The 23,070-nt window shown below is 51.4% G+C and overlaps 1 protein-coding gene and 1 non-coding gene across 3 annotated transcripts in view; one reads left to right on the top strand and one right to left on the bottom strand.

Annotated features, from left to right (window-relative positions):
* The first annotated feature begins 4,377 nt into the window (after positions 1-4,377).
* The window catches only part of LHPP (phospholysine phosphohistidine inorganic pyrophosphate phosphatase), a 145,389-nt gene continuing 126,696 nt past the window's right edge, over positions 4,378-23,070 (top strand). The window contains exon 1 of one of the 2 annotated variants that reach the window (XM_032281944.1): positions 4,378-4,581. In XM_032281944.1, coding sequence (XP_032137835.1) covers positions 4,457-4,581 — 125 coding nt within the window. In that variant the 5' untranslated portion in view covers positions 4,378-4,456. The remainder of the gene's footprint in view (positions 4,582-23,070) is intronic. The other variant, XM_032281943.1, reaches the window with a different exon arrangement.
* Positions 16,289-16,425, bottom strand: LOC116554249. The gene has a single exon (XR_004270130.1). It is a non-coding gene; the product is annotated as a small nucleolar RNA SNORA72 (small nucleolar RNA).

Here is a 23,070-nt window from a genome sequence, read left to right on the forward strand (position 1 = left end):
TTTTTTTTTTTTTTTCACTATAGCCAAGCTCAATAAAACAGAAGATTCTTTGGCTCATATGGGCCTCACTTGGTCTGGTCTCACTTTCCAGGGAGATGGACTTTGATCGTGAGAAGGGTCTCTGTGACTGGCGGGCACCTGCCACTTTTGCCTGTACTAGGTTGTTTCCTCATTCCCCTTTCACAGTGCCCCGCTGCCTTTCTTTCTTTTCTTTCTTTCTTTCTCTTTCTTTTTTCTTTTTCTTCCTTCCTTTCTCTCTCATTTCTCTCTCTTTCCTTCCTTCCTTTCTCTTTATTTCTTTTTCTTTCTTCTTTCTCCTTCCTTTCTTCTTTCTTTCTTTCTTTCTTGCTTGCTATATTGCCTAGGCTATGGTGCAGTGGCCATTCACAGGTGCAGTTGCAGTCATGTACACCGTAGCCTCCCACTCCTGGGTTCAAGTGATCTACTTGCCTCGGCCTCCAGAGTAGCTGGGACTACGGGTATGTGCTAGTGTGCCTGGCTAATGTACTCTGCTTTTTGCTGGGGGGCTTTTCCTCTCCCATTCCTTGTGGTCATGCTGGGACTGTACCCAAGTGCCCCACCTCCAGCCCTAGTAAGGGCACAAGTCAGGGTGGGTGTCTTGTAAGAGTATCACTTCCACTGGAACACAGACACTGGGGGACACTGTCCCAAGACAGCCACCCAGAGTTCTTTCTGGAACAACCAGACCAAGTTCAGCAAAAGGATCTTCAGCAGGTGGTGTACCAGAGACTCTGTGAGCCCAGAGCTGATAACCAGCCAAGCCTGAAGCTGTCAATTGCTAGACTATCTGATTGTGTGAGCCAATACTTCCCTTTTAAATTTAAGCCATTTGAAATTTGGCTTCTGTCGCTGGCAACCGAAGAGTCCTGACTACAACAAGCAAATCTGAAAGGATGAGGCATATGTCTAGTACAGCAATAGATGATTGATGGATTCATAGTTGAGCTGAAATTCAGACATGGGTTGTAGATTTGTTACTGGAAACGTAACAGGCCGAAAGCTCAGTCAGTGGTGTATGCTTCCTGGCACACCGTGGTGTTTGTGCGCCACCTGACTAGCTCTGGCCCAAAAGATGCGAAGGAGGGTCCATTGAATCAGGGTTCTGGGGAAGCTTTTGCTTTCCGGGTATAAAGGGTAAGACTCAGCTGCCACGTGCCCTTTTTTGTTTTCTTTCCCATCCTTCCTGCCTGAAATGCAGTCGTGATGCCTCGCATGCAGCAGGAATCTTGCTAGCATTAAGGGAAGGCCACAGGCCAGAGGGTGGTGGAGCAGAAAGCAGGGGGCAGCCTGCTGCCTGGCGGTCCTGGGAGCTGTTGTCCCATCCAGGGTTGCCTTCCTCTTGGCTTCTTGATATATGAGGAAAAGCAATTCTATTTGGTTGAGCAACTATGGTTGGGTTTCTGTTCTGTGCAGCCAAACGCAACCCTAACATAGACAATGTCCCACACTCATTGCATCCCAAGAAAGGCCTGGAACTTTTAGATCAGGTTTTAGCCTATCAGTGGCCCACACTTAGAGACTTGTCACCTTGGACCAACTTGTCATTTTTCAGGTGAGGGACCTGGATCCCTCTATTTGTTTCTTGTCACAACTGCAAGAAATTACCATACACTTAGTGTCTTAAAACCACAGATTTATTATCTTACAGTTCTGGAGGTAAGAAGTCCTAAAACTGAAGTCCCAGCAGGGCTGCATTCCTTCTGGAGGATCTAGGGGGGATTCATTTATTTGCCTTTTCTAGCTTCCAGAGGCCACCTGCATTTCTTGGCTCATGTCTCCGTCATATTCAAGGGCAGCAGTGTAGTATATTCACATCTCTCTCTCTGACCTCTGCTTCTGCTGCCACACCTCCTTCTCCGACTGTTGACTCTCTCCTGCTTCCTCATTATGAGGACTCATGTCATTACACGGGGCCCACCTGGGCCATCCAGGATAATTTCTCTATAGGAGCTTAGGCTCTGCAAGACCTAAGTCCCTTTTGCCATGGAAGGTCATATATTTAGAGGTTGTGGGGATTAGGATGTGGACATCTCAAGGGGGCATTATTCTGTCTACCCTAGTCCTAGAGATGAAAAGTGACTTTCCCAAGAGTACCCACAGAGCTGGCAGAAAAGAAAGAACTATGGGTAGGCTCACACCACTGGCAGAAGCACCCTTTTTCCTCCTCCTTGGCATGAAGCTAAAGCCCAGCCATTCTCCAAGGTCCATTTCAGACTGCCCCCTACCAAGAAGCCACTGCTGCCCTCCAAGGCCTGCAGAGGTCATCCTCTTGACTGTGTCTATGTCACTCATTGCCACTCGGCACACATTTGGTCAGCAATCATGAAGGTCCATTGCTTTCTGCCCAGTCTTGATCCTGGAAAGCCGGGATCACACCTTAGAACTTATTGCACCTCTAGTGCCCACTGCACAGAATAGGGTCCCAATACATGTGTGGTTCATGACAGTCCTGGTGGATTCTCCAAATTGACTCACTCAGCCCCTGGAAGACTAAAAACTGCATTTCCCAGAATCCCTTGCAATGTGGGCTGGGTTCCACCAAGCTAGACACAGTGAAAGTGAGTGGGTGGCCACAGGTGGAGAAAGAGAAACTTCGGATTGCATAGTGGTGGATATGTTCTGTTCATTTGTGGGCAGCTGTGCTGAGGGCTGCAGTAAGTGATGGGGGCAGTGATCTCAATGGAGCAGTAAAATCAGGTGTTTCTCATAGCTGCATGGCTCCTGGCTCTGTAGTTCCTAGACCAGTCTCCCAGGAAATCTGTAAGCTCCTTCATGCCCCATGTCAACATAACCCCTCTAGGTGGAGTGGTTTCTATTATCTGTGACTAAGAAAGCTTACATTAGGTATGCGATTCCCCAACCCCATTAGTGGAAATCCCTAAAGTGTAGGAACTATATTTTATTTCTCTTGTAAACAGCTCCCCTACTGTCAACAAAATATGCAGAATTTGTTGAACTAGATTAAAGCTATAACAATCCAACAAATTCTTTTTTTTCTTTATTATTATTATTATTATTATTTTTACAATCCAACGAATTCTTCATCCTTTCTGTGAAGCAAAAGCCTGAAATGGACCGGGCGCAGTGGCTCATGCCTGTAATCCCAGCACTTTGGGAGGCTGAGGGGGGTGAATCACCTGAGCTCCAGAGTTCAAAACCAGCCTGCCAACACGATGAAACCCCATCTCTATTAAAAATACAAAATTAGCCAGGCATGGTGGTGCATACTTGTAATCCCAGCTACTTGGGAGGCTGAGGCAGGAGAATCACTTAAACCTGGGAGGCGGAGGTTGCGGTGTCAGCTGAGATCGTGCCATTGCACTCCAGCCTGGGAAACAAGAGTGAAACTCCATCTCAAAAACAAACAAACAAACAACAACAACAAACCTGACATGAAGTAGTGAAATATGATCCTCTTTTCTTTGAAAGCTCAAAGCTAAATTGGACCAGAAGTAAAGTGTTCTTGTTTCAATTTAATAATTTGAAAGGTTCCAAGGGGCCATCAAGGAAACTCCACCCTTTCAATATCAATTTGTATTTATTGCAAAAATAATGTAGGATTGAGGGGTATTTTATAGCTTATCAAAAAATCTCCTGGGCCTAACGCAGTGTGATAGTCCCATTTTCTTCTCCGCCCAGTTCCTATGCATCTTCATCTACCAGGGCTGTTATCTGCATACAATTTTTTTTTTTTTTTTTTTTTTTGAGACTGAGTCTTGCTCTGTTGCCCAGACTGGAGGGCAGTGGTGCAATCCTGGCTCAGGCAACCTTCGCCTCCCAAGTTCAAGTGATTCTCCCGCCTCAGCCTCCGGAGTAGCTGGAACTACAGGCATGTGCCACCACTCCCAGCTGATTTTTGTATTTTTAGTAGAGATAGGGGTTTCACTATGTTGACCAGGCTGGTATCGAACTCCTGACCTCAAGTGATCTGCCCACCGTGGCCTCCCAGAGTGGTGGGATTACAGGGGTGAGCCACTGCACCCGACCTCAATTTTGTATTGTATTTTTTCTTTTTTTCTTTAATAGGAACAAGGTCTCACTATGTTGACCAGGTTGGTCTAGAACTCCAGGGCTCCAGCGGTCCGTCCGCCTCTGCCTCCCAAAGTCCTGGGATGGCAGGCGTGAGCCACCGCCCCTGGCTACAGGTGCCTTCTTATTTGTTGTCTCAATTTGCTTTTGACCTTTCTTAGTTACTTGTTTTCTGCTTTTCTTGCTCTTTGTCGGCTGACCTCCTGGGAAGAAAACTTCCGAAAAGGACACCGTTTCTGGGTCGCGCGGCGCCGGGGTGCCCAGGCCGCGCCCCAGTTCCGGGTTTGCGCCCCGCCTTCCTGCCCCGCCCCGCCTCGCCCACGGGACTACACTTCCCAGGCGCTCCTGCGCGGCCGCGGTACCCGCGCCGCTTGGGAAGGGGAGCAGAGGAGCACTGTCGGACGCCATGGCCCCGTGGGGCGAGCTCTTCGCTGGCGTGCGCGGAGTGCTGCTCGACATCTCGGGCGTGCTGTACGACAGCGGCGCGGGCGGCGGCACGGCCATCGCCGGCTCGGTGGAGGCGGTGGCCAGGTGAGTGTGTCGCGGTGCGCCGCTGGGGTAGCCGGGCTCTACGCTCAGCCAGGTCCTTCGGTTGTCGGCAGGGGGCGGGGCGGAAGGGGCGGGGCCTTGGTGCAGACCCCGCCCCGTCCTCCCCTTCCCACCCCGGTGCTCGCGCAGAGCTAGCAGGGAAGGACCCCACTGCTGCCCCGGGCGTGCACCAGGCCTCTGATGGTTAGAGCTGCGCGGTCAGACAGGGCCGCCACTTGGCACATGCACTGCTGAGCGCTTGACATGTGGCCAGTCTGAGTTGAGATGTGCCGTAAGGGTAAAATGCACACCGATTAACAATACTTGGCCGGCAGGGTGGCTTGCACCTGTGATTCCAACACTTTCAGAGGCGGAGGAGAAAGGATCGCTTGAAGCCAGGGGTTGGAGACCACCCTGGGCAACATAGGGAGACCCGGTCTCTGCTAAAAATGTAAAAATAAGCCGGGTGTGGTGGTGCACTCCTGTAGGCCCGGCCACTTGGGAGGCTGAGGCAGGAGGTTCGCTTGAGCCCAGGAAGTCAAGGCTGCAGTAAGACTGTCTCCAAACAAAACCCCCAAAAACACAAGACTTAGTGAGAAAAATGTAAAATAACATGAAAACGGTTTCATGTTGTTGGCATGTTGAAATGACAATATATTTTTTGTTTGCTTTGTTTTGTTTTGTTGAGACAGTCTTGCTCTGTTGCCTGGGCTGGAGTGCAATGGCACGATCTCCGCTCACTGCAACCTCCGCCTCAAGCGTTTGAATAGCTGGGGTTACAGGCACACGCCATCATGCCTGGCTAATTTTTGTATTTTTGTAGAGATGGGGTTTCTCCATGTTGGCCAAGCTGGTCCGGAACTCCTGACCTCAGGTGATCTGCCTGCCTCCGCCTCCCACAGTGCTGGGATTATAGGTGTGAGCCACGTGGCTGGCTGATAATATTTTTAATATACTGTTTTAGGTTTAAATATTTGAAATTCTACCTTTTTTTTTTTAACTTTTGTTAATGTGCTTATTAGAAAGCTTTACATTACCTTTGTGGCTCTCATTATAATTCTATTGGACTGCATTGGCTTAGGTGAGAGGAGGAGGAAGAGAACATCACGCCCACCAAGACTTGACCATGAAGGACACTTTTCTTCATTTTTTTTGGAGACAAGGTCTCATTATATTGCCAGGGTGGTCTTAAACTCCTTGGCTCAAGCAGTCCTCCTGCCTCAGCCTCATAAAGTGCCAGGATTGCAGGCATGAGCCACTGTGCCTGGCCTAATTTTTTTTTTTTTGAGGCAGGATCTTACTTTGTTGCCCAGGCTGGAGTGCAGTGGTTCAATCTCAGCTCACTGCAACCTCCACCTCAAGGGCTCAACAGATCCTCCCACCTCAGCCTCCTAAGTAGCTGGGACTACAGGTGTGCACCAGCATGCCCAGCTAATATCTTTGTATTTTTTGTAGAGTTGGGAAGGGCTAATTGCCAGGACTTGGCCTCCCAGAGTCATTAGCTGGGGCACTGTGGTTTGGTGGCCTGATGTCACTGGAACTCAATATACCTACCTGTAGATGGTAATTAAGCGAGCTTCTTGGTCCTGCTTAGAGACCCTGTCCTACCAATCTGTATGTCTGGGAGCTGCTGAGATAATAGGGACCCAAACAGTCCTGCATAGCGCAGCCAGAGGTGTTTGGGAGGCAGGGAACTGGGAACAGGGAGACTTGGCTTCCAGGAGCAAGTGTGAAGGGCAGTCTAGACCTAGGACACTCCCCTGGTCCTGGGTCTGCCCTCAGTGTTGGCTGAAGGTCAGAGTTAAATGCATTCCTGACCTTATTCTCCATTACCTAAAGCTTTAGACTGGCTCCGTCACAGATGAGAGCATCCTGTGGGTGGCACTGATGGGAATCCAGCTGAGGGCTCTGGGCAGTGATTTGGGGTGAAGTGGGTCTCATTCGGGGAGCAGGAGGCCAGAGCTCAGTGCTGTGATTGGGGCAGGCAAGGCCTCCTGAGGCTGGCATGTGGAGGGGAGAGGCACAGGAAAGCTGCAGGCACACAGGTAAAGCGCATCATCACAGGTGAGCCTAAGTAAGGGCTGTGAAGACGGGAGGGCACTGAGATCGTGATGGGCAAGGGTGGTCTGTGCTAGGGAGGGGGTGGGGCAGCTATGAGGAGAAGGCACTGGATGGTTCCGGAGGGATAAGGGGGAACCGTCTGTGGGAGGAGGTGGAGGAAGCACATTCCAGGCAGAAGGATGGTAGCTGCAAAGGCCTGAGGAAAAGCGCCCTTGGCGAGTTGGAGGGGCTGAAGAGCCCCGTGTGCCCAGGAGGAGTGTGGGGGGTGGGGAGTGGCTATACCAGGCAGGAACTTGAGGGGTACTGAGGGGTGTCCGGACTTTATCCTGAGTGGCAGGAAGTCAGTGAAGACTTTAGTTAGGCATATCACATGGTCTGATTTTTATTTATTTATTTATTTTTTGAGACAGAGTTTCACTCTTGTTGCCCAGGCTGGAGTGCAGTGGTGCGATCTCAGCTCACTGCAACCTTCACCTCCCAGGTTCAAGCGATTTTTTTCTGCCTCAGCCTCCCCAGTAGCTGGGAATATAAGTGCATGCCACCATGCCCAGCTAATTTTCATATTTTTTGTTGAGATGGGGTTTCGTGATGTTGGCCAAGATGTGCTCGATCTGACCTTGTGATCCACCAGCCTCAGCATCCCAAAGTGTTGGGATTACAGGCGTGAGCCACGGCGCCTGGCCTGATTTTTGTGTTTTAAAGAAATACAAATGTAAAAAGTGAGACATACAAGTGCAAATGAAAGCAAGGGAGATTTCCTTTGAAATCTTGGAGAGAAGGACTTTACATCCATGACTCAAAATCTGGAAAGCAAAGACAACAAACAAGCAGCCCAATAGCAATGTGAGCAAGGACAGAAACGGTTCACGGGAAAGGAAGAATGAGAGACGCTCAGCCTTACTCAAGTAAGAGAAGTGCGAACCATCTTGGCTCACTGCAGCCTCTGCCTCCTGGGTTCAAATGACTCTCATGCCTCAGCCTCCTGAGTAGCTGGGACTACAGGTGGGTGCCACCACGCCTGGCTGAGTTCTGTATTTTTAGTAGAGATGGGGTTTTGTACCGACGGCCAGGCTGGTCCCGAACTCCTGGCTTCAAGTGATCCACCCACCTTGGCCTCCCAAGCTGCTGGGATCACAGGTGTAAGCCACCACGCCTGGCCTGAGAAATGCAAATTAAAACTATACCAAAATGCCGTGTTTCATCAATTTGACAAAATTGGCCCAAATCCGGAAGTATGAGAACACATTCTCTGTGAGTTTGTGGAAACAGATCCTGCCACATTGCTTGTGGAAGATACATTTGACATTATCTACTAGTGGTTCCACTTCTGGGAACTTGCCCTGTCTCGTGCGTGAGAAATGATGCAAGTACAAGGTCATTCCCGGAAGTGCCTTTTAAATAGCAAAAGCCTGGAAGCAGCTCAGATAGCCATCAGTAGGGGAGTACTGGGGTCTGTCTATACAGCAGAGTAACATGCAGTGTAAAAACGAATGAGCACCCCTGTCTGTAGACATATTAGTAGTGGAGACAGCAAGCACACAGCAGGGTGCATGGTGTGCTGTTTCTGGTGTAGAAAAGGCAGAAATGCTGGAATGTATTCCTCCTGGTGTTTGCATAAAGGCACTGGAAGGACACAGGCTGCTTCAGAGTCTGGGAAGAGCTGGAGGATAAGGAAAGTGGGGTCCCTGTGTGGTTGGAGACAGGGCAGGAGAAAGACTCTTCACTGTATAACTTTGTATATCAACATTTTTGTTTTTGTTTTTGAGACGGAGTCTTGCTCTGTCACCCAGATTGGAGGGCGGTGGCGCAATCTCGGCTCACTGCAACCTCTGCCTTCTGGGTTCAAGTGATTCTCCTGCCTCAACCTCCAGAGTAGCTGGGATTACAGGTACCTGCCACCATACCTGGCTAGCTTTTGTATTTTTAGTAGATACGGGGTTTCACTATGTTGGCCAGGCTGGTTTCGAACTCCTGACCTCATGCGATCCCCCTACCTTGGCCTCCCAAAGTGCTGGGATTATAGGTGTGAGCCACCGCGCCCGGCTGCCTATCAACATTTTTAAGGTTTTTGAACCATGCGAATGTATTTTCTATTCAAAATATTGAAATTCAAATATTAAATTGAATATTAAAATTCAAAATATTAACGTCTGGGCACAGTGGCTCATGCCTGTAATCCCAGCACTTTGGGAGGCTGGAGGCTGGAGGCAGGAGGATTGAGACCAGCCTGGGCAACACAGTGAGACCCCATCTCTACAAAAAGTACAAAAATTAGCTGGACATGGTGGTGCACGCCTGTAGTCCAAACTACTTGGGAGACTGAGGCAGGAGGATTGTCTTAATCCGGGAGTTTAAGGCTGCAGTGAGCTATGAATGTGCTAATGCACTCCAGCCTGGGTGACAGAGTGAGACCCCATCTCTAAAAAACATTTTTTTTTTTCAGACGGAGTCTTGCTCTTTTCACCCAAGCTGGAGTGCAGTGGTGCGATCTCGGTTCACTGCAACCTGCACCTCCTGGGCTCAACTGATTCTCCTGCCTCAGCCTCTTGAGTAGCTGGGATTACAGGGGCCCGCCACCACGCTTGGCTATTTTTTATATTTTTAATAGAGATGGGGTTTTACCATGTTGGCCAAGCTGGTCTTGAACTCCTGACCTCATGACCCACCCACCTCAGGCTCCCAAAGTGTGAGCCACTGCAGCCGGTCTTTTTTATTTTTTTGAAATGGAGTTTTACTCTTGGTGCCCAGGCTGGAGTGCAATGGTGCAATCTTGGCTCACTGCAACCTCCACCTCCCGAGTTCAAGCACTTCTTCTGTCTTAGTCTCCCAAGTAGTTGGGATTACAGGTGCCCGCCACCATGCCTGGCTAATACTTGTATTTTCGGTAGAGACAGGGTTTCACCATGTTGGCCAGGCTGGTCTCAAACTCGTGACTGCAGGTGATCCACTTGCCTTGGCCTCCCAAAGTGCTGGGATTATAAGTGTGAGCCACCACGCCCAGCCCCCCCAGGGACAGTTTGAGCCCTGGTCTGCCCAACCCAAACCCCTACTTGGAATCCTTGAGGGAGAAGGGGGTGTTGGGAAAATCACAGCCTTCTCTGACAGCTTATTCTGAGCAGATGGCCCCCAATGGATACAGAACTTTCCAACAAGCATGTGCAGATTCCAGGTTGTGACACCGGAAAGGGTTCTGTTAACCTCTGTGGGTTCTGGGCTGACCTCTTCTGACTGGTCACCAGGAGGGTTTTGTTTTGATTTGCTTTGGCTCCTGCAGATTTATCTAGCTGGGGGTCACTCTGGTAGCAGCTACACTGTACACATCTAACAGCAATATAATAACAATCCTGAAATACACCATAGCCTGTGACGTGGCTGGGAGAGGCTAAGAGCTCCCTTCCCAAAAGCATATGGGATTATTTTTGGCGAGGGGACATCACACCGGTGGTCTGGGAGGTTTTGTTATTGTGCCATCTGTGGGCCTGCAGAACTGATGGCCTTGTCCCTGCAAGCCATGGGCTTCCCATGCCATAGGACCAAGTCCCCATGCCCTACCTTGTCCTCTGGGGGCTCCTCAAGCAACCTCTGTGGCCTCTCCCACTGGCCCCCAGTTACACAGACTTCCTGGTGGAGTTTTCACTGAAGGAGCCATTGAACCACCCAGTACCCACAGACCTGGTTTGGCCCACCCCAGCGTGCCCTCCGGCTCTCAGACTTTCTGATCCCCTTCAGCTCTTCTGTTGGCTTTTGAGGGCAAGGCCCCTCCACAAAGACCCAGTGCCTCTAGGGCCAGATCACCATGCTCAGGCCCGGGAAGCTCTGTACACCCTCCCCTGCAAGCCCGTGGGGGCCGTGACAGAGGCCCAAAGTGGCTGCGAAGGCGGTGCAGGAGACTCCCCACTCCAGGAAAATGTCCCTGCTTTTGGAATTTTCCCCGGGGATTTTCCAGAGATACAGGACGCCTGTTTTCCTCGCCTGGTGATGGAGCCAGGAAGCCTTCACGGAACAGGCCCTGCTTGCCAGGGGAAGCCTGTGTGGCCTGCAGCCACGGGAGCTCGGTGGCCCTGTGCCTTTCATGCTGTGGCCTCCTTGATATGCACAGCCCGCTTTGAAGTCCTGCAGGAGCTCAAAGGAAGTTCCTGGGGTGAGACCGGCCGCTGCAGAAGGACAAGTGTGATGCGGGGGTCTTAGGGTTGGCAGGGGGAGCACATGCCTCCGTGGCAGCTCACAGCACCGTGGGTTCCCAGGCAGCATCGTCCATTCTGTGAGCCGGCAAGGGGCGACCCACTGTCACCATTCTTCTTCTTGGATTTTTTTTTTTTTTTTTTTTTTTTTTTGAGACAGAGTTTCGCTCTCGTTGCCCAGGCTGGAGTGCAATGGCGCGATCTCAGCTCACCGCAACCTCCGCCTCCTGGGTTCAGGCAATTCTCCTGCCTCAGCCTCCTGAGTAGCTGGGATTACAGGCATGCGCCACCATGCCCAGCTGATTTTTTTGTATTTTTTTTTTTTTAGTAGAGACGGGGTTTCACCATGTTGACCAGGATGGTCTTGATCTCTTGACCTCGTGATCCACCCGCCTCGGCCTCCCAAAGTGCTGGGATTACAGGCGTGAGCCACCGCGCCCGGCTTCTTCTTGGATTTTCTGTGGTGATTTTATTGAGGGCCACAGAAGACAGGGGGAGTAGAAGCTCAGCTTGTTAAAATAATACCCACAGCCACAGCAGTCACCCTGTGTCAAGGGAGGCTGTCATGTGCCAGGCAGGTGCTTTACTGCCCACCTTCCCTTCACACTGGCTCCTGACGTGGGGGTCTTCCTCTTTTCAAAGTGAGGACCAAAAATCGGAAAGATTCAGAAACTGGCAGAAGTAGAAAAGGTTGCCGAGCCCTCATTAAAGATGGATGCACACACACATTCATTCATTCATTTCTTTTTATTTTTCATTTATTCATTCCCTCCCACACACACTCAACAAGCCTGCATTGAGTGCCTCTGCTATACTAAAAACACCATCCTAGGCCCTGGGGACGTGCGACAGTGAACAGGCAGGTGGCAGCCCGTGCCCTGGTGGAGCTGATGCTGCCATCCTGGGGGACCAGCAGGTGACGGCATGTACTTCAGAAGGCTAGAGCATCTGAGACCCGTAGCAAGGTGGGGAAACCAGGGGGTGCCTGGCCTCGCAGATCCCATGTTGAGGGAGCTGGGATTGGAGGATGCTGAGGGAGCCGGCCAGGCAGGCATCTGGGCTAAGAGCTTCCCAGATGGAGGAGCAGGAAGCCCAAACCTCTGAGGCCGGCTGGTGCTGCTGGCTGGGCAGGGCCCACTTGCTGCTCCAGGACTTGTGGGTGGGCGTGGTCACAGGCCGGAGGACATCTGTAACCGGCTGGGCCCCCCCCAACAGACCCTTTATTGAAGCCCTTTTATGGGCGGATCGGGTTCCCCAAGGGGAGCCATTCAGAGGCAGGGCCAGGCGCAGCGAGGGGTGCAGAGGCTGCCCTCGGGGTCCTGGAGGCATCTGCATGTGAAAGGGAGTGGGCATTTACTGCATCCTGTCTTGGGCCACTAAAGCACATCTGCTGGGCCCAGCCCAGGCCCAGCCAGGCCTTTTTGGAGCCGGCGGAAGGAAGCAGGCTTGGCCCGGGGCGGCCTCATAAAGCAATTCCCACCCAGGACCGCCCCAATGGCCCTGGTGCCATGGAGCCAGGCCACAGCCCATCCCTCCAGTAGCACCCCTCAGTCCCCCATGTGTGCAGGTGCCTTGGAGATCCTGATCAAACACAGGTGCCTCCCAGCCAGCCTAGAGCAGCGAGGGGCCGGGGCCAGGGGAGCTTTGAAGTGCGGCTGGTCTTGGCACCGTAGAATCTTCTCCTTTATGCCTGGCTTCCCTGGCAGCATCCAGCCCCAGGGGCACAGGTCCTTGAGGGTAGCAGCAATAGTAACAACAACAACAATAACAGTAATAATCACGTGGGCTGTGGGCCTGGGCTGGAGCCTCATCTGCGTTGCCTCATCCACCCCCACACATGGCGTGGCACCTGCCAGAGGGGTTGGCAGGACACTGCAGGGAGAGGTCCATTTGTTTGAGTTTGTTTAAGCTAACAGGAGCTTTCCTGACGCAGCCTGGACCTTGGACAAGGGGTGTTTGTCGAGAACGTGCTGTCACCTGTGGTCCCGTTTGCTGTCAGGAGGTGAAGCACTTTGTCTTCAGAGATGGGAGCCGCTGCGCTTTCATCCTGGGTTCTGTGGTTTTCAGCAGTCATTTCAACATTTTCAGTTTCATAAGAAATAGGTGGCCTCCTTATGTAAACATTCTCACCAGCCTGTGAATACGCAGAGTGAAAAGTCCAAGTCCTTGTCCACGACCCTGTCCCAGTCACTTCCCCAGGGCGACGAGACGCACCCTTCTGGACGTTTTCCTTTCTATTTTCTGGAAGCACAGAGGATTTTGAGACACGGCCCCTCCCTTCCCTGACTCTTGTGCGGTTCTGCAGGCACCTGCCCCGTCACTCTAGAATGCCGCCGCCGCCATTGCTCCAGGCATGTGCTTTGTTAGTGCACAGGTCACTGGAGGCTGGAGACCCCTTACAGGTCCCCAAGCCAGGGGCTCTGAATTCTTAGAGCACCTATCCCATCAAATGAAATTTTGAGTAGAACTCCAAAATTAAATATACACATATATATATGAACAATGTTTGAATAGTATATTATTTTTCATGGGGATGGGATCTTACTATATTGCCCAGGCTGGACTCCAACTCCTGGTCTCAAGGAGTCCTCCTGCCTCCACTTACCCTGTAGCTGGGATTATGGGTGTGTGCCACTGTGCCTAGCTCAGAATGGAAAATGTTTTCTATGTTCAAATTTATAATGTTTCTTCTGGGGTTGATTGATGTGATGGAAGAGTTTTTTGTTTTTTGTGAGACAGAGTCTCGCTCTGTGGCCAGGCTGGAGTGCAGTGGTGCAATATCGGCTCTGCAACCTCCGCCTCCTGGGTTCAAGCGATTCTCCTGTTTCAGCCTCCTGAGTAACTGGGACTACAGGCACGTGCCACCATGCCCGGCTAATTTTTTGTATTTTTAGTAGAGATAGGGTTTCACCATGTTACCCAGGATGGTCTTGATGTCCTGACCCCGTGATCTGCCCCCCTCAGCCTTCCAAAGTGCTGGGATTGCAGGCGTGAGCCACTGTGCCTGGCCCAAACTTCCATTTTTGTTAAGAATAAACAAAGAAAGGAAATACAACCACCCCCATGTATCTGGGCTAGAGTCATAATAGAATGATGAACTTGGATTGTGTGGAAGGACCCTGAGGAACATCCGACGGATACTTGAAAGCTCTCCTGTGGCTCTGCACTTGGGAGTAAGGTCTGCTTCTCAGTCTCTGATCTCAGCCTGGGTGGGCAGGGGTCGTCCTGTGGAGATCAAGGGCAGCCAGGGCGGCTCTGGCACAGGATGACTGGTGTACCCTGCAGGTGCTGCCTCTGCTCGGAGCCCTTGGCCAACTGTGAAGTGAGTGTGGCACAGGTTACAAAGCTCATGAATGGAGTCCCCCAGCATCCCACAATGTACAGAGAAGCCATGTTGGCAAAGCATTGCCACACCTGCCCACCATGGTGTGCTGCAGGGTAACTTCCCAGGCCCCCCAGGGACAGTCATGTTGCTGTCCAGCTTGTAGAGGAGGAGCCTAAGCTTCCCAGAAGTGATAGGACTTATTCAGGCACCTCTTGGGGAGGAGTGAGGGCTGCTGCTTCTGCCAGGGCAGGTGCCACCTCTGACCTGTCGCAGAGCTTCATCGTGTCACATAAAGTGGCAGGTGTCAGCTCTAGTGTGAGAGCCTGGGTTTCCAATTCCTGCTCTGCTCCATAGTTAGCATGTGGCCTTGAGGAAGTCCCTTACCTTCCATCACCCCATTTATGGCTGCGGTTCAAGGGCCCTGGTTTCCCATGTGTAATACCTGTACCCAGGCTGCAAGAATTAAGTGAAATATTTTCTCTTAAACCAGTGTTTGGGGCGAATGCATTGGCTCACACCTGTAGTCTCAGCACTTTGGGAGGTGGAGGCAAGCAGATCACCCGAGGTCAGGAGCTCAAGACCAGCCTGGTCAACATGGAGAAACCCCGTCTCTACTAAAATTACAAAAGTTAGCCAAGTGTGGTGGCGCATGCCTGTAATCCCAGCTCCTCAGGAGCCTGAGGCAGGAGAATGGCTTGAACCAGTGAGGCAGAGGTTGCTGTGAGCCAAGATCGCGCCACTGCACTGCAGCCTGGGAGACAAGAGCGAGACTTTGTCTCAAAAAACAAAGCAAAACAAAACAAAACAAAAAGACTTTGGGCTGGACGAGGCGACTCACACCTGTGATCCTAGCACTTTGGGAGGCCGAGGCAGGAGGTTCACCTGAGGTCAGGAGTTCAAGACCAGCCTGGCCAATATGGCGAAACCCTGTCTCGATCAAAAATATTAAAAAATTAGCTGGGTGCAGTGGTGTGCACCTGTAGTCGCAGCTACTCAGGACGCTGAAGCATCACTTGAACCTGGGAGGCGGAGGTTGCAGTGAGCCGCGATTGCACCACTGCACTCCAGCCTGGGCGATACAGCAAGACTCGGTCTCAAAAAAACAAAAACAAACAAGCAAACAAAAGCTAATGTCTTCCTTTTTCTTAAAGTATTTGTTTTCCTTTTTACCTTTAACTATTAAGAGATAAAAGCCAACGTTTTACTTATTCCATATCTAGGAGCTAAAGGAGTATTTTGTCATTGAAAGGTCGAATAATTTTGAAGAGTGGGTTCTTTGCCAATAAGCAGTCCTTTCTTTTCTTTTTCTTTTTTTTTTTGAGACAGAGTTTCACTCTTGTTACCCAGGCTGGAGTGCAATGGTGCGATCTCGGCTCACCGCAACCTCCGCCTCCTGGGTTCAGGCAATTCTCCTGCCTCAGCCTCCTGAGTAGCTGGGATTACAGGCACGCGCCACCATGCCCAGCTAATGTTTTGTATTTTTAGTAGAGACGGGGTTTCACCATGTTGACCAGGTTGGTCTCGATCTCTTGACCTTGTGATCCACCCGCCTTGGCCTCCCAAACTGCTGGGATTACAGGCGTGAGCCACCGCGCCCGGCTTTTCTTTTTTTTTTTTTCTTTTTTTTTTTTTTTACAGGGTCTCACTTTGTCACCCAGGCTGAAGTGCAGCGGCACAATCTTGGCTCACTGCAACCTCGAGCTCCTGGGCTGAAGTGACCCTTCCACCTCAGCCCCCAAAGTAGCTGAAACTACAGGTGCATACCACTGCACCTGGTCAATTTTTCTATTTTTACCTTTATTTTTTTTTTTTATTTATTTTAAAACAAGCAGAAAAATTTTATTAAAGGAAAATTTTGCATGGTTTACTTTTCACCAGTCTGTTCTGGCATGCTTCTAATGATGTCAAAATCGCCTAAAAAATAAAAATACAGGAATTTTACAATTAATTTTAATAGCAACTGGTTCTGTAAAATTTCTGTACTTTCGTTATCGCTTCTGTAGACAATAGTCTGCAAATTAGCACTGATTTTTTGCAAAAGTTACCACATTAGCTGTACTGTCATTTTTCTTAAGGTTGATCAAATATAACCTAGAATCACAGCCATTATATGATCACACAAAATGATCATACAATAAAATTGGTTCATCACCAGCATTTATTTATAAAACCAAAGCTAGGGAAAGAACTAGGTCTGGGGACACACGCATGGTTCTTAATATAGCGAATATTTAGCCTGTCTTGACTATTACAAAATCAGAACAGCAAGAATATTTGCAGAATTTTTCTATTTTTAGTAGAGGCAAGGTTTTGCCATGCTGCCCCTGCTGGTGTTGAACTCCTGAGCTCAAGGGATCTGCCCACTTCAGCCTCCCAAAGTGTTGGGATTACAGGTGTGAACCGCCGTGCCCGGCCATACGAAGTCTTTTAGTTGCTGAACTTGGCGCACATGCAAAGCTGAAGCACACAGTTCTGCTCGAGGTGCTGTATTTTCCACATCTGTTCCTATTTTCATGAGGCCAACATGAAAAGATTCTCATTCCAGCTGGGTCCCTGGACGACTCACTCAGCCCTTCCAAACCACAGGTCCCGTCTCCAAACTGCAGGTCTCATCTGTAAATGGGAACATGAACCCACGTCTCAGATTGTCGGGAGGATTCCACATGAACATGCAGGTGAAGCTCGGTGTGTGTCGGGGGCGGGGTGCCAGTCACTGGGCGTGGCTCTAGCCACCGCTGGGACTTCCTCTGTCCTCAGTTCTTCCGGGGCTCCATGCTGGTGTGAATTTTCCCCTCTTTCTAAAGGTGCCCCTGGGCAATACACTGGGTTTCTCCTGCTTCCCCGGGCACCTGGCTTCCTCTCAGAGTGTACCTGCCCCAACCCTGGATTTGTCAGAGACGGGTTGTCATTGTCACCACCACAGTAATTACTGCCATTTATTTAGTATTCGAAATGTGCCAGGTGCTGCTCATGTCTTTTTGTTTGTTTTTTTGAAATGGAGGCTTGCTCTGTCACCCAGGTTGGAGAGCAGTGGCTCAATCTCGGCTCACTGCAACCTTTACCTCCCTGGTTCTAGTGATTCTTCTGCCTCGGCCTCTGGAGTAGCTGGGATTACAGGTGTGCGCCATCACACCTGGATAGTTTTTGTATTTTTAGTAGAAACAGGGTTTCACTATGTTGTTCACTATGTTGGCCAGGCTGGTCTCGAGCTCCTGACCCCTGGCAGTCTGCCCACCTCAGCCTCCCAAAGTACTCAGATTACAGGTGTGAGCCACAGCCTCTGGCCTCATGTCTTTTTTTAAAAATAGGATCTTCATGACAGCCCTGTCTAGTAGCTACTGTTCGTGCCTCAATTTACAGGTGAGGAAACTGAGGTTGCAGAGGGTTGGTGACAAGCAACAGTCACACAGGGAGGAGGTGTGTCTGCTTCCCGAGCCAAGCTCCCACCTTACTTCCAGAGGCCTGGCCTTTGTCCCCGTGGCCCTCAGGGACAACCAGCTGCTGCTGAGGCTCCTAGGCTGGGGAGTGGAAGAAAGGACCCAAGATGCCCCATCCCTCCACCCGCACGTGCCATGAGGCATTTCCTGTCCCTCTGGGCCTTGGTATCCCTTCTGTGAGGTGACACAAGTGGGCTGTGTGATCTCCAAGGTCTCTGGCTTGCAGATTCCCATGCACTTGATTCTAAATTGTGTTTATTGATTCCTGGGACATCGATGCTCGTGGGATCAACATGTCCCTGTGATCTGGGCTCTGTGGCACAGGCACTTCAGAGAACACTCTAGATGGGTGTTCTGTGGGCAGGTGAGGAGGTGCAGGCGCAGGAGGGTGTGCCGTGTGTTTTATAAGGACCTAGCTGGGGGCCTGCTCCAGCTTGACCTCACTGCGCCCGGCTAAGGTCACTGCCCTGCTGACCCAGACCAAGAGGTCCAGCTAGGGCCTGGCTACTGCGTCACTGCGTCACTGCGTCCTTCTCTTCATTCAGACTTTGAACTCTGATGACACCAAGTTGTGTGTGGCTGTGTGATATTGTGCTGGCCTAAAGCCAGAACCTGAGCAACACCATCTTTACAAAATGCAAAACTGTTTTTTAAATAAGTTGCAACAGCTGCCCCATTCTCCTCACAATAACTGCTGGCCCTTGGAATGTCCGGAGACCCCCACCCTCGTCTCCACCCAGGAGGGGAATTACAGAATCCCCTGGCCCTTGGAATGTCTGAAGCCTTTTCATCCCCATCCCTGCTCCTCACCCCCACTCCCAAGGTGGTTTTTCGGGTATAAAAAGTCTTGGCACCCTCCTTTCAACGCCACAGGTTTGAGAGACGTGAGTCCTCTGCGGTCGCCGGCATAATAAATGACCCTGCAATCTGGCATACTTTTGTCTTGGTGCTAACTTTCTATGCTCAGTCCAGTACAACAGCTGCTCAACAGTGTCTAGCGGACCATGGGGAGGGGTGTGCGGGTTGGAGCCAGGGAGCAGCGGGCTGCCCACCTCACTGCAGGGGCTGCCCTGGACCGTCATCCAGAAGGAGGAACAAGTGCAGCAGGCTCAGCAGAGCCAGTGTGAAGGCCGTGCCCTGTGCCAGGGGCCCAGGGGGTCTCCACTGTGCCCAGCCTTACCTCGTCTCCTTCATGGCAGCCCTGGGGAGCTGGAAGGCTGGGTATTGCCATCACCCCACTTATGGCTGGGGCTCCAAGACTCTACGAGCCTGGTGCAGGCGCCCGGTGGGAAGCCAGACCCCACTCCCAGTGGGACAATGCTGATCTGTTGCTGGCCCTACCTGCAGGTGGTCCCTGGCACAAGCTGCTGCCCATCAGGGCACAGGGTGGGCTCATCCCCACATCAGCATGGGCATTCCTGGGCATATGAGAATAACTGTATTTTTCTTTTCTTTTTTGGTGGGGGACGATGGAGTCTTGCTCTGTTGCCCAGGCTGGAGTGCAGTGGCATGATCTCGGCTCACTGCAACCTTTGCCTCCAGGGTTCAAGTGATTCACCTGCCTCAGCCTCCCAAGTAGCTGGGATTACAGGCACCCACCACCACACCCGGCTAATTTTTGTATTTTTAGTAGAGATGGGGTTTCACCATGTTGGCCAGGCTGGTCTCGAACTCCTGATCTCAGGTGATCCACCTGCCTCGGCCTCTCAAAGTGCTGGGATTACAGGTGTGAGCCACGGCACCTGGCCTGAGAATAACTATTTTTCTATTGAAAAAACAACTCTGCTCTGCTTACAGGGCTCCTGCTTGACCTCCTGTTTTGAAAAATTGGATTCTTAGAGGAAATGAGCACTCTGCAAGTTTTAGTTCTCCAAACGTGCACGTTCAATCTCCACTGCTTTCCAAAGGCAAGGTACCGAAGATCTGAAAATCAGACGGTGGCTAGCACTGCCCAGAGGCCGTGTTACTAAAAACATTTCGGTGGTGCCGGGGCTGCCGAGGGCCTGGGGCTGGGGCTGTGGCATTTCCTTTCACTACAACCCCCGGGCGGTGGTCAGTGTCCTCTCCCCTCTCTGAGCAGACTCAAGCATTGAGCTTGTATTTCTCTGCACTGGTTCCCATTTCAGTAGTAATAGGGACCCTCCCAGCACACGAGGTGATGTCTGTGATGTGGCCCCAGGAGCAGGCTAGGGGTTAGGGGGGCTGAAGCCTCATGTGGGAAAGCAGCACCCCCACCAACCAACCCTCTACCCCCTTACCCCGCTGTCTCCACACCCCTTTCTTCCTGCTGTGAATTTCTCTGTTACCAAGTGGCCCCGTCAGATGTGGGGTTTGGGTCAGTTAGGTGCTTCTCCCAGTAAAGCTCCCACTACGCTGGGTACTTGGTACTGTGCTGGGTAGATTTGGGGCGGGATTCTAGAGAGCATCCAGCGAAGTTGCTGCAGGAAAGGGCCAGTCACTGCCTGCCAGCCTTGGTGTGGGCCACGAGCTGACATTTCCCAAATTCCAGCCTCACTTTGTGGGCCAGGCAGCCCCTCTGACCTGTGAGCTGCCACCCTGAGCCTTTTGATGGCACTGACCCTGAGGGTTCCCTGCGGCCTTGTGTCCTCCCGAGCACGTGGCGGCCCCTCCCTGGCCTCAGAGACCCTGGCCTGGGTGCCCGATGCCCATCACCCCTACACAGGAGATGCTGAGGTGACCCCTCTGTTGGTAAACCAAGGCCCTGGTCGCTGAGGATGGCACTGGTTTTGCACTAGGGTGCTCCCAGGTGCTGACCTTGGCTCTGCTGTGGTTCTGTACCAGGCATGGCTGGGGTGCTGAGCAGACAGAGCCCTGCCCTCCTGAGCCCCAGGTTTTCAGAGGAGGCAGGAGGGGGAGGTGGTGATAGCAGGACCAGAGCAGCACCAAGGGCTGTGTGGGCCCAGCTGGGAGGATGGGCTCTGCCCGGGTGCAGGCCTGGGGGCCTCCAGGAGGAAGAGGCATATGAACCCTGCTTTGTAGGATGATCAGGGTCAGGTCCCAGGGGAGCATGAAGGCAAAGACTTAGGGTGCTGTTAGGGCCTCTGGGTCACACAAAGGTGACCAGTACCAGGGCTGGAGGGCAGGGGGCCTGGCTGGGAGGGAGTCGTGCTGCTCTTTTCCTGCGTCCCCCCATTCCTGCCCAGCCTCCCCTCCAAAGGAGCCCCTGCTCTCTCCAGCCTCGGGACCCTCGGTGGTCCCCAGAGGGCCAGCTATTGAGCTGTCCCAAGGTCACTCAGGATGTCCAATAATTGTCCTAACACTTTACCTGCTATGGAACAGTAATGAGAGGGTTTTCATTATTTGCGGGTGAGTGCTCCTGGCAGATGCCGACAGCCAGCAGATGTGGAGAGGCCGAGGTGATTTGTAAGGGCCGGTTCATCTGATGTACGGTAATTGCATCGGGTGACGTTGTCACTCAGAGGCTCGTCCTGGCCTGCTGGGATAAGGTAAAGGTCAGTTCAAAGATCCAGTTTAGGCTGGGCACGGTGGTTCATGCCTGTAATCCCAGCACTTTGGGAGGCTGAGGCAGGTGGATCACCTGAGGTCAGGAGTTTGAGAGCAGCCTGGCTAACCTGGTGAAACCCCATCTCTACTAAAATTGCAAAAATTAGCTGGGCGTAGTGGCAGGCACCTGTAATCCCAGCTACTCGGGAGCCTGAGGCAGAGGAATCACTTGAACCCGGGAGGCAGAGGTTGCAGTGAGCTGAGATCATACCACTGCGCTCCAGCCTGGGTGACAGAGCGAGACTCCATCTCAAAAAAAAAAAAAAAAAAAAAGATCCAGTTTGGCCACAGGAAGTGGGAGCAAATCCCCACTCACTCCCATGGGACTCCTGGGGAGGAGGCAGCATGTCAAGGCGGGAGCCATGGTCAGAGGGGCTGTCTGGCAGCCAGGACCCTACAGAAGGGCCCCTCCCCAAGGTTCTTGGGTGGTGGGGTGGGGAACAGCCCATCCCAGAGCTGGCTTGTCCCTCTTTGCCGGGGTTCTATTTGCAGCTCTTTGCAAGCCTTTCTGGGGTCCCGGAGCTGTGCCTGCCTAGGGCTTTCCTGACATTGTGGAATTCTTGTACTCCATGCCTTCCAAGGCCAAGTCTGTGACATCTGGCGTGGGCCCCACCAAGGGATGACAAGGAATTGCTTCCTCAGCTGCCCCAGTCGGCCTGGGCTGCCACAGCAAGTGCCATCAACGGGGGACTTCACCGGCAGATGTTTATTTTTTCACAGTTCTAGAGGCTAGAAGGCTGAGATCAGGGGGTCAGCGTGGCCTGTTTCTGCTGCGACCCCTCTTCTGGGCTTGTAAGCAGGTGCTGGATTGCCGTGTGCTCATGTGGCCTCTGTGCGCTCAGGAAAGAGAGAGCAGGAATGCTCTTTGGTGCCTCGTCCTCCTGGGACATTGGTCCTGTTATATGGGAGTCCCACCCTTATGCCTTCATTTAACCTGAATTACTCCACAAAGGCCCCATCTCCAGATGCTGTCACACTGTGGGTTAGGACTCCCCGTCTGGGCTCTCAGGCCTTGCTGCTTACAAGCTGTGTGACCTTGGTCAGGTCTCTGTCTCCTGGGGCCTCCATCGTCTCCTCTCTAGAATGGAGATAATGGTTCTTGCCTCATAGGCTCATTTACCCGATGGGTGCTACTTCCTGAGGGCCACCTGCCAGGCACCTGACCCTTGGGAATGTGCATAAGAGACACTAAATACCTTGGGCATGATGACCAAATCAGATCGTGGATTCTGAGTGACACCACCGTCCTTACCCCCAGAGGCAAGGTTCAGTATAATGTTGTATTAATAGTTTACTCTTTAAACAGTAGTGCATACTCTCTTTGTTTTCAGTAATTTAAAATAAGGAAGAGGCAACCTGGGTCTGGTCCCTGGTCAGAAAGGGTCTCCGGTGATGGATCAAAAGCAGGTGTGGTCTGGGGCACAGAAGGATGGAACCTAAGGGGAGGGGACTTACCCCAGCATTTCGAGTCAGATTTTTCAGGGACAGGTTCCTTCTCTAAAACTAGTGCTTGATATTATGAGCATATATGTTAGATGAACTTATGTTGGTATTTTAAAGGAGGCCAGTGGCTGAAGAGTCCCAAAGTGAGTTCTGTAATTTACTCATTTTTCATCCACATCTGAAGGCATGTTTGGGATAACAGATGTGAGGCACTGTCATCTCACTGTCACACCGATTGCTCACTGTTCTGAGAAGGTCACATCATCATTCATTAGCAATAATTAGTCCCCGGGCACCCCCTGCACTTCTTCACTCACCTGCTCCATTAACTTGGGTGCAAATCACAAGTTCCAGGTGCCAATCAATGGCGATCTATCCATAATGTACAAGGTGACGCTATTAGTTACAATATATTAACTGCCTAATTTAAAAATAAAAAAAGCTATCTTTATGAAGGGCAATTAACCACTAAGTGTAATTGATCATTCATAAACCTCTGATTAGGAAAGACAAATAATAA

Source organism: Sapajus apella, unplaced genomic scaffold (assembly GCF_009761245.1).
Source record: "Sapajus apella isolate SASKATOON/1434 unplaced genomic scaffold, GSC_monkey_1.0 scaffold13, whole genome shotgun sequence".
Classification (NCBI taxonomy): Eukaryota; Metazoa; Chordata; class Mammalia; order Primates; family Cebidae; genus Sapajus; species Sapajus apella.